This window comes from Porites lutea, chromosome 4 (assembly GCF_958299795.1).
Source record: "Porites lutea chromosome 4, jaPorLute2.1, whole genome shotgun sequence".
Lineage (NCBI taxonomy): Eukaryota > Metazoa > Cnidaria > Anthozoa > Scleractinia > Poritidae > Porites > Porites lutea.
Window position 1 is genome coordinate 45,496,621 of NC_133204.1, and position 11,910 is coordinate 45,508,530.

Consider the following 11,910-nt stretch of genomic DNA (forward strand, 5'->3'; position numbering starts at 1 on the left):
CCTGAAGGGGTTGGACCTCGGGGTGGAGCCTCCCTGTATGTATATAACCCTGAAAAACTCGCTCTGACTAAGGGCTAGCTCTCGAAACGCCAGCTTCTCATTCCTCCGACGGTGGCAAATCTTCCTCACTAGTGAGAAGCCCCCCGGACCCCGGACTTCGATGTAGGCCTGGTACCTAGCACCGGTACGACCGATACTCTTGGAGACGCCTGGGGGCTTTTGACACCTGCTCACACAGCTTGGTTTTGTTCTCTGATCCCCCGGATTTCTCGTCCGGTTATTAGAGCTTATTTGTCCTGTAAAAGCTCTTCGACTGCAAGGATTTTCTCCACTAGAATGTTTGTGCGCGATACTTCAGTGAGTATTAAAGGCAGTGCATCCTCGCTCTGCAATAATCTGACGGTTTTGTCGTCAAGGGAGAAAGAGTCGGTGACTTACGGTGTCGTTCACAAGGCGTTTGTTTGCATTACCAACGTTACGAAGGGAAGCGCCGTAAATCAGAAACAAGTCTCTTGTAAAGGAGAAGGAGCTCATAGTAGTTCTGCTGTGTTACAAGTAAGTGAGCTGGCTGTTTATGCAGTCAAACTATTATGTTCATTCAGTCTCCCGTGATGAAAATATATTCGAGAATCGTTGAATAAATAAGCGCTTGAAATTGGGATCGGATCAGATTCAGAGTCGCATAGAATTATGGCTTATTAGACAAAACAAACACTTCTGTTACAAAAAATCGAGAGGTTCACGGCTAAACTCTAAAGCGTAAGCTTAATCCATGCAAATCAACAGCACATAACTTTACTTTTGATAGTTACCGGTGGTAAGACTGTCTAGATCTACTGAGTTAAGCGGGCGTTTTGTTTGTTTCTCCGATTTTGATAGATGTCTTTACAGTTAGTTTTTCTTTCAAATTTAAACGAAATGCATTGGGAAGTAAGTAAAAATATGTATATATTATTACTTAGTTGAATTTTTGTTGCCGTTTTCTAAATTGAAATAGTTATTTTTTTTTTTTAATTTCTAGTATTTGAATGGTAATCGCTTGTCACCTCCAAATTTTGCATTTTGGAATGTCCATTTAAACATAAGCAATGAAATGGTACATGCAGAATTGTTCAGCCTAACAAAACATGAGTATCACCTGTTCTTAGCAGGAAGTCAGTGCAAGGACTTTCCCTCTCTATCTTGAACCTGCTACTGCCATTACTTTGTTACCACATTAGTATTTTTTCAAGTGGTCAGTTTGGCAGATATGTTAAAAACTTGCCCTGGCTAAATTGTTTTTACTGGTAATCATTGCTTCATAGTCATAATAAAGGCAATGACCAGCACAGAACAACACAATCTGTGTCTCAAGAGTGTCCTTATTTAAGGATGTTATCATTTTAAATGTGGGAGAATGTTTGGAAATTGTGACTTGGCAGTGTATTTTTGCATTTGCCCTCAGTGGATTTGCAATACTCCACAGATACATTTTCCAGGTTCGGGAACACTTCAATCACGTTTGTTTATTTTTAAAAAATTTTAAAACTAAACTAGTGAGCAGCACTCTGCGATCTGTTGCTGTTAAACTTGTTTATCCTCCTACGTGTTTCGTCTAACTAACGTAGATTTACAATAAAATACTAAACGCCTGTATTTAAGCCATAATATGACTAAAAATAATGATGGACACAAACATTGAAGGTTTGGCCGGATTTACGAAAAGGAACAGGCGCAGCTGTGAGATTTTTATGCAAGGCGCAAGAAAACTTTGGGGCCACAGTTTTAACTAAAACTGTGGCCCCAAAGAGCATAACCCCAGTTGCTTAATCAGCTTTTATGGTTGGCAGAAAGCCAAACCTCAGGTGAGGTCTTGGATGTTAAATTCAAAAATTTCTCAAAAATAAGTTGTCCAGTGTAGAGGGTGTCCCAAAAGTTCGTTCCTCTACTTTATAAGTCTGTATTTCAGTAAGATTGGACTTGGTAAGCAAATCATTTGAAGAAACGTTGTGTGTTTCAATCTAATTCACTATTTTCATACTGATGGTGCCATCTTTTGACTCGAATATTCGATTTGTGTACTTCCACACCAAAGGTGCCCATGCGCGTTTTTTTTTCCCAGCCACATATTTTTTGTATTTCATAGCCCGAATTGCTTGAACTCCTTCCTTATTTTGTTGTGAATATCAAGAAGGATAAACTCCCTTAACGCAAAAAAGTTCAGTCACGTGAGAGCATAAGCATGTATACTTCGATTTACTGGCCTATCTGTTGTAGAAACTGCTTAAAAAACTGGAAAAATTCGAATGTTGGGTGGTAAAATGATCATGGAGAAATGGAAGTTTTGAAGGCAAGAAACGAAGGGGAAGACCAAAAGTCCTGAATAAAGCAGCTAAAATAGTTTTGAAGAAGGCTAGATACAAAATAGGAGACTCGACGAGGAAGCTCTCACATAGTTGGGCTACCTGACCACTGCTAATATGGATCCCTGTGTGTGCTGGTACATGTAGACATTTGGCTAAAGCTTGACCTCAAAGATTCTTACCATTTTGTCAAGCAAAGGTTTTCTAACTCAATCAGAATAGAACCTGAATATTTTGCTTGAATCTCTCGTTAAACTTAATCAGTGATTATGTTGAACCAACAGTTGAGATCATCTACCTCATGGACATGTAATTGTTTTGGGGGAGAATATGATTATAAACAGCTGCTTGCTGGTTCCACTAGATTCCCTTACTGTATTATCTAGTTACAATTAACACAGGTGGCCCAAATTCGGTGCATAAATTACCACATACATGTTTCGATACTGTTTTGCATATTATGAACTATTATTATTTTGTATGCGAAATTCAAATTTGTCAAGACATAGAAATATAGGCAAACTTCTAGCTTAGCAAAAGTGCTGAAACTAATGGGGGATAATTATAGAAAATATAAATTTTACTTACACAGCTATAAATTCATTAACTTTACAGGCAAAATGGTGTGAGTTACCAGAGCGGAAAATTTTGGTTATCACCTCTGTGAAGGGTGCTCAGGTAATAACAACTAAGTGACAATTTTTTTTTTAGTTTTTAATTTTAAATTTTACTGTGTGGTCAATGTTTTATTGTTCTACCAACTTAGCCAGGACTTAAACTTTTAATAGCAAATGATCCCACCTTATTGACAGCAATGTCACATAATGCAGGTGGCATTTTAAGAAATAAGTAACAAACAGCATGCAACCGTTGAGTTATAGATGCACGTGGGAAGTTGCTAATCACGACTGATTGATTTGCCTAAGAGTTGCTCAAGGTGTAGACAAGAGCATGCATCTCTAGCTTCTTAAGTGGACACTAGCTTTTGTGTTTGTTTACTACCTGGGGGGATACTCAACAAAGTTTTATACGGGAAGGCTCCACCCCAAGGTCCACCCCGTTACCCTTTTATATACCATTTTTGACAGAAAAGGAACCCAGGGTTGTCATCAAGAGCCTGGGGCCGGGGATTTTCCCCTGCTACTAAGAGAGTGGCCCCCGGCTACTTTTATTGGAAAATAGAAGAAAAATAGAACCATAAGAAATCTCTAGCCGTTTGATTCCCCACCTACTTGTTGTATTTACCCGGCAACTTGAAATCTTAGCGACAACCCTGGGAACCCCCTTCATATACCCTCTATTGGCAAATTGTACCCCTTTCACATACTTAGCTCAGAACTTTCCATTCTTTTGTAACTGCTGTAAATTCACTCTCTTTAAAATATGAATAAACCACAAAACCAGAAAGTTTTCTCAACTTTTTCACACTCAGCCATAAAATGTATCTGTTAGTCCTTTTTTGCCTTTTTACGACCAAAATGACATAATAATTATGTCATTTTTAAATTATTATTTTCCTACGTTTTTATATACCTGAACTAGTGAAATCCCAATCCTTTCATATACCTGAAGGTTGAAAAAGGTACCCCTTTTGGGTGGAGCCTCCCTGTATAGGCTATTACAGGGAGTACTGCCTTCCCCTCAGGGGTTTACTGTGAGCAAGTAGGCAATGATAAATTGGAAAGTGACCAATTAAAGTACACACTTCGCTTTTTTATGTTTATAAAATTTTAACTGACACAACAAGTTTTCTGTTCTTCCTGAGATAGATAGAACTCTACCCCCTTTCCTCAGCATTCAAAGTGAGGTACTAAAAAAAAGCTAACAAACCATTGTCGTCTCTTTAAAGTTCACAGTTTTAGTGAATTTTAGGTGACCCTTACCTTTAAGTGGATAATGTAGTTAAACAAAAATGTGGTGATAGTTACTTGTTTGCTTTCAATTTTTGTTTAGATGTTTGAAACCGATGGATCAATTATGATATTTTGGCAAGCACTTGGAGAGTCTAAGGAGGGAGGTATGTTTAAACCTGGAATATTGTTTTAAAGCTCCATAAGATAACCAGATTTTTAAGGCTTTTTTCTTGTTGTATTCCTCAATCTGGATCCTTGAAAAGAGCAGTTCTTTGTGACAATTTTTTACAACTCGTTGCACAGACAAAAGGGATGGAAGTTTTGAGGGACTGGATATTTTGAACAGAATGTTCATGTCTTTCTTGAAAGAAAACTAAAAACATGTTAATATTTTTTGAGTCTTGGATACAAAAAGTAATTTGAAAAGCTTCGCTAGACCCCAGAAAATGAAGGTTACAGGTTTCTGTTTCAACAGGAGTATATTAAATTGGGATTACAGTATACCACAAAGATGTATACTTTCCTAAAACAAACATTAAGAGCTAGATCAGTGTTCCATGCAATTCCTCAGTTCATTTCTTTGTCTCTCTTGGGGCTTGAAAAATACTTTAACTCCAGCCTTGGGGGATGTACTCCCTTATATGGCCTATACAGGGATGTGCTGCTGGATAGGGTAAGATTTTTTTTCTGACTTGTCCTAAACAGAGCATATAATTTCAAGTGAGTCTATCCTAAACTGGGTACATAATTTTGTGTGAGTCTGTTAACAGGGTATTGCCTGCACGATTGATCTGATTTACTAGATGAAATTTGTTTGTACTTCAAGTATACAGTTTGACTAAGAACATGAATTTGCTCTCCTGAAATTGCCAATAAATGGCTTTAAAACAAGACGGTGTGCATTGTGTCCTTTGTCCTAAACAGGGTAATAAAATTGAGGGTATCGTCCTAAACAGGGCATGTATTTTACAACTTTTTTGCGCATAGGTCAGGGTTTCAAACCCTCAGCGGCTCACCTATATGCAAATTTTGGACGAGTGCCACCCCCTCCCCCCAGGGACTCCAGCCTGCTCACATTCTGCTTGCTCAGTGTCAATAGGGCCATTTATAAAAGGAAAAATAACACCCCTCTTACATAAGACGCAACCTAAATAAGAGGAAAACTATCCCATATAAACAGCACATTTCGTTTGAAATTTAGCTAAGAGGCGTCTTATCTGAGAACAGCTCCTAACACTTGTTCTTTGGTAAGACGCGTCTTATTTAGGACGTGTCTAATGAAAGGTGCATCTTATTTTTCCTCGTATAAATAGCCCTGTTGTTCATGATCAAGTTACAAGTTGACTTTCCTGAACCCTTTTTCATCGGAAAGTGACCGCAGCCTAAAAAGTTACTTGCCCAGCAAGAAAATTTTCAGTTCTGTACTGTACTTGTCCTGGATGACCATACAGAACTATTTTTGAGCCCTTTTTCTATGAAATTTACTTAATATTCACCTCCTTAGAAAATGTCTCTGAGGTGGATGCTTAGTGCCAGTCCAAGTAGAGCCTATCTTAGAGACAGAGAGAGTAATCTGATTTTACTACTCTGGTCCATTTTTACACAGTTTATTCTCATTTTGCAAGAGGCATTTGTGCAGCTGGAGAGAAGTACATTTGTGTTGGTAAGCTATGCTGTAATCTGTTCAGTTTTAAGGTAAATGGTTTTAATTTTGATTTTGATAGAAGGTGACTATATTTTGTTCATTATTGGTGGTGTTGTCTTGCTATGCTTCAAGCACTTTGGACCAATACAAAACCACAATCCTTGTGCCACTTGTAAGATACTCAGTTTTTATGCCCAAAGACTCCACTGATGCACAACCTGTGCAGTACAAAGAATCTTTCCAAGCATTTCTAATAAAAGCAATTTGGTTCTGGACCTAGAGCAGTTAGGTATACTTAAGCTTTGTAAGATTGCATATAAACACTGGTCATTTTTTTACCTACCTAAGAGGGTTACCTCGCCTACCTGACACCCCCCACCTCCATGTAAACAGGCCCTAGTTAGAAACAATTGCATGGGAGGCTATCAACTACAGCAAATTTTCAAATGCTTTTCAGGTACATCAGAGGGTGCAATTATGGTGTTTGATATCCCTCCTCGTGGGACAGCAGTTAAACTTCAAGAGACTCTTACTGCGCACAAGGTAGCGATATGTGAGCTGGAATCACAAGGCAGTCGTATGGCATCTACAGATGAAGAGGGAAATATTATTCTTTGGCAATCAGGGGGCCATTTTACAGAGATTATTAAAATTGAAGGAAAAGGGTTAGTATTGTTTTGTGGCAAAGAATAGTAAACAGTTCAAACAGTTTAGAGGATGGTTAAAGGCAGTGTGTGAGGATGATGACTTCAAAGTGGCATCACACACACTAAAGGGTCCAATGGGGTTGTAACTTTGATGGTTGACAGTTATCATTTATGGAAATTTAGCCCAAGAGTTCAATAAAATATTAACTTTGGTGTAAATTAATATTGACTGTTGTGTTTTGGAGGTTTTCTTGGCCTTTAAATCACTTAATATCAAAATCTTTTCAGATATAAGCAAGTTGTATTGCCATGTCTAGAGAGAGTGTTTTTAAGAACATGGGAACTGATTTTTCCAGTTTAGAGTTTCTTCAGGAGCCAGACATCCGTGAAGATCAGCTGAATAGTGAGATTTGAAAAACCTTTGAAACTTTTTGGTGGTTAATATTAATCTGCATTTTTGATGGGAGATTGTAAAAAAAATACCTGTTTCGATGGCTGACGATTAATTTTAAGGCCATTGGACAGCTGACAGTTAACCCCATTGAGACTCTCACATTAGCCTGTAGCATAAAAGCAAGCTCTCTGTTTGGAAATATTGAGTTGAAGGTCACACAAGTGTGAGCTGCACCTTTCTTTGCACACCTCTCACCATAACTTCTCCCAAGGAAAGCTTTCTTGTACATTGTAGGCTTACTTCTTAAGTCTTTGTCAGTTCTCACTGCTCTTTTTGTAGTATGAAGCAACTCAGAATGTCCTAATTCCCAGTTGCTGGTATACGAGTATACTGTTTAACTTATGCACCTTCAGCAATGTGTTGTTGTTGGTACTTTTATACTAGTCGACAAAGAGAGGCATAGCCTGTGAAAACAGCTGGTGTTGCTCACTCCTGGCAACTTGAGACATTCTGCCATAAGGGATGTCTGCATCTCAGCAACAGAATTTCCATACTGATGACAAAAATTCTGTACAGAATCTGTTCAGGAACTCTGATTGGTTGATGTCATAGGCATATTGTCTTAGCTATTGTTTATAGACGACAGACAAAAGACAACTGGTCACAAAAGTCAAATGTAAAGACAATAAATCTACTACAAAACAGTCGGTATTGTGGAATATATTCTTCTTTAGAAAAAGCATTTGACTTTTGCTGCAGCTTGTTTGGAGAATAACACAAAACTTTACCATAATCGACTAGGAGAAACACAGAATCGAACAAATTTATATTTTGGAACCCCATGACTACTAGATTTATTATGTAAACATTGAATTACATCATCAGTGTGGAATTTCTGTTGCTGAAGCACAGACGTTACTCCTGGCAAAACATCCTTAGCAGTGAGGAGTGAGGAAAAACAGCTGTTTTTACAGGCTAAGAGAGACAATTTGAAATAAATTGTTAAAGACAAACACATAACTTAAACATTAACAGAGACAAGTGGAACTCCTCAGGTTATAAAAGGATCAGCAATGTCATTAGCCTGCAAGCAAGTTCTCCTTTAGGGGGAGTCGCGAGAAGTTGTGCGAGAGCGCACGTGAAAGGAGACACAAGCATTTTCCTCTTCCCCTCGCTCATTGGCCCGTTCTCTCACGGCTCACTTCGCTTGACATAACTGGAGAGCTTGCTTGCACGCGACATTGTCATTTTAAACAAATACTAATTTACAAGCAGGTTATTATTACAAGATAATATCCACTTTGCCAAGTTATTTTGAGTTCCCTGTCTGTATGATCATTTCATGTTCTGATGTGATTGTGTGCCCAATGGGCTATGCTTGAAAGTGTTACTGTAAACACAAATGATCTCCGATCAAATATGTCCTTTAAAATTTTTATTTTGGTTAGATTTCCTTGTTCGTCTGTTTGCTTGCTAAAGGACTTTATCATTGGAGGTTTTGGAACCGGTCACATAAGAGTGTTTGGTGCTTCAACTGGTTCACTGCTTATCGAGGCATGTGCTCATGCACGCTGGATCAATGCAATGGATATATGCACAGAAGCCAGGCTGGTAAGACTTTGATTTCAGAGCTTCAAATAACCATTAGTAATAGGACAGATATTTCTGAGGAAAACTTCCCTATGTCTAACAAAATCCTTAATGGGCATGATGACTGGACAGACCAAATACTAAGGATTGTCATTTTGTAGATTTGCATAGTAGTTTGAAGTTAACATAGGTCCCACTAATTTTTTGGTTTGCCCTGCCCCCAAGGAGGGGGGCTGGGGTACTCCCTATAATGGCCTATACGGTACATGGAGGCTCCACCCGAAATGGGTATCTTTTTCAGGCTTCAGATATATGAAAGGGTAGGGAGAATCCGCAATGATTCGCAAGAAGGCTAAAAATGATCCGCTACGATCAGCAAGCAAAGCTACAATGCAAAGCAACACTAGCAAAAGGGCACACAAGGAGCCCTGCAATTCCCCGCGGGCCGCCCCGTAGGTCACATACTGAAGTGGGAGAAGACTGCTGGCCAACTCGCTCGAGTTTAACTTTGCCTAAATGATATTTAGCCACATTTAAAGTATATGAAAGGGTGGGGAAATCTGTCATTTGAGTCTGTAAAAGGACTAAAAGGTGCTAACAGATGCATTTCATATATGTGAAAGAGGCAAGAAAACTTTCTGGTTTAGTGATTTATTGGTATTTAAAAGACGGAACACTTAACGCAGTTAAAACTAGGTATTTCAAAGGGCACCATTTGTCAGTAGAAGATTTACGAAAATAGGTAAGGGGTTGGATTATGGGCGGGGCCTCCTAGTATAAAACTTCGATGTGGGTTTACCCGACTTACGTCCCTTTTAAAAAGAAAACTGATTTGCAGGCCTGCAATCCTCAATCAGTATTTGTATAATACACTGTAAGAGTTATGGAATAGCAAATCTAACACATTGAGACCACTGTTAAACCATTTCACTGCAAGGCCAACGTAATGTGAGGTTATTTGTTACTTTTACTTAGCCTGCAGAAAAGGTGTTATTTTTCCATGTTTTTTAGGCAAGCGAAGGTATGCGCGAAGCGGGCGTAGAGAGCGAGACACATGCGATGGGAGGGACGCACGAAAAAGGCGCAATTTTTCCGCGCCTATTTTATCGCGCTCTCGCCCGTCGCGCGTGTCTCGCGCTCCACGCCCGTTCGTGCTCAACAGCGGTGAAAAAAGCGTCTGTTTTGCAGGCTACTTTATTTTCAAAATCTGTGGACAAAATCCTATTATGTCTCCACTTCAAGTGATCCTCTTTAGTAGAACTTTTGCATATCACCATTTATTCATGTTTTAAGATTTCAGAACAGAAATGAATTTGATTCTTTTGTGAATTTTTTCTTTGGTCGCTTTTATTAAGTAGCGACAGGGTTACAAGATTACTAAGATTTAAGAGACTTGGGTGTTTCTTTGCTTTTAATAAATATAAACCCGCTAACTATATTAAGCACAAAATACTAGTTCGGGTTAGATAAGTTGTAGTTCTGACCATGAAATAGCCTACAAATAGTAGCCAACCTCTCGCGACGCCACCACTTGTTTCATTTCGCGGGGAAACAGTGGTTCGAAGTAGTAACGTCGCAAAATGTCGACTTTTTTCTCAGGTTACTGCTGAGAATATCCATGAAACGGTTAATTAGTGGTCATGTGGATGATTCCAGTCTTACACAGCCATCCTTACTAAGAAATGCTGCTTTACCTTAGACACTTGTTAAAGGCTTTTGTTTTTGCAGCTTGTTTCTGCATCTGAAGACAGTTTTGTAAGAGTATGGAAGCTTTCTACAGAAGACAAACCAACAGTAAGTTTCTTTAAGACATTTACCCGGATTGTCTGTTGAACCCCTATAAACTTTCCTTCTTTGCTGTTTTTCTAAGCTTTTTGACCTTTATATATCTTCCTTTGCAGATGGAAATGGTATTTCAGCAGTCTATCTCAGATGTCCAATTGTGTGGAGCAAAATTTGTGGACCTTTCTGGCGACACATTCGGAGTAACCGGCTATGATTTATCAGAGATAGTAATGTTCACCAAACAGTAATACATTCGCCAATAATCTTACTCGAACATCACAAAATTAGGAGATATGTTCTCTGTGTCAATCTGTGAATCATTGAGTTATATTTTATTCATAAAAGCATTCGTTTTACTTGAATGGAAATTAGTGTCATTTCTACACAAATGTAGGATGTTTTCAATTGTCGAGTAGCAAGGTTCGGAGAACGGCGAGTTACTAAACACGTAGTCATCTTTTTATTTTTTGATTAGAAAAATAGTGTAGTTTTCGGGCTGAGCTAGTCCTTATGCACCTAGGGAGCTTACGTAACGGCGACGGAAACGAGAATGAAAAAAAGTAGGTTTTAATAAGCAAAACGACAACTTTGGCGTCATTACATGACTACGAAGTAAAACTTCTTCATGTTAAATGGAGGAAGTAAACCAAGACAAATGTTTTCTTTTTCTTTTTCTTAAATTAGATACAGTACTTTAGAATTCACCCGGCCCCAACATAAAAAAATGTGCCTTTCAGCTGAATTACAAGAATTAATGCATTCCAAAATTTCGACGATGATAGTGTTCACACCGCGCCAGTCAAATTTTTGACCATACTGATTAAGAATTTGACCTCGACTTTGGCATTCAAATTTTTGAACGGGTAGCAGGTGGCTAGGCTTCTAAATTCCCGTGTGAGCGGAACACCTGAACGCACAAATTTTCAACCGGTCAAAAATTCGTCCGGTTCCGTGCGAACGCAGCCTAAAACTGGTTAGATACTTTATTGGGGTGTGGAAGTTGTTCATTATTTTTTTTATTCTTTAATTTGTATTTGGTTATCACACCTTCTTCAACACAACTTAACTGTTCATTTATTTATTATAACGTGCGTGGAAAGACATTAATAAACTGTTAGTGAAACTGTTGTGGGTTCCTATCTCTTATTGTATGGAGAGATTAAGAGTCACGTTTACGACAAACGGCAAACGTCAATTTCAACTCGAGGATTTCTCAAAATAGAAAAAACAGCTCAAAACAATTCTTATAGATGAAAATGACGTAAAAATACTTATTTTATTGTAGAAGTAGTGAAAAGTAAACGACAGGTAATTAGAAAACTTAGTCACATGGTACAAACTTACGCTTGCTGTTGTGGTAAACGTCGCTCTTAATCTCTTTATGATGCTAGAAAGAACGGGTGCGCGTGTCTTCCTGGCGTGCCGCGTTCTTTCTCGGGCCCATTACCTCCAAGCACTAGCCTGCGAAGCTTGCGGTTTGTTTGGTTCGATTTTTCTTTTGTGGTTCACAAAGTAAGAGTTACAGCGACGGGAAAGCTGAACTTGGAGAGGGGTCGAGGGGACGTGATGAAGCACAAAAGAAAAAAACACACCAAAACAACCGAGTGGCGGTGTTACTGGGTGAATTTTTGCTGGTTATATGCCGCTGGCCTGG

At 38.8% G+C, this 11,910-nt stretch overlaps 1 protein-coding gene across 1 annotated transcript; it reads left to right on the plus strand.

Moving 5' to 3' along the window:
* The first annotated feature begins 207 nt into the window (after positions 1–207).
* Positions 208–10,617, plus strand: LOC140935885 (WD repeat domain 54-like). Its single transcript, XM_073385460.1, has 8 exons — positions 208–555; positions 2,958–3,020; positions 4,296–4,359; positions 5,802–5,858; positions 6,298–6,505; positions 8,330–8,492; positions 10,200–10,265; positions 10,373–10,617. The coding sequence occupies exons 1-8, from the start codon at positions 337–339 to the stop codon at positions 10,502–10,504; spliced, it is 972 nt and encodes a 323-aa protein (XP_073241561.1). The 5' UTR covers positions 208–336; the 3' UTR covers positions 10,505–10,617.
* Positions 10,618–11,910: the final 1,293 nt, after the last annotated feature.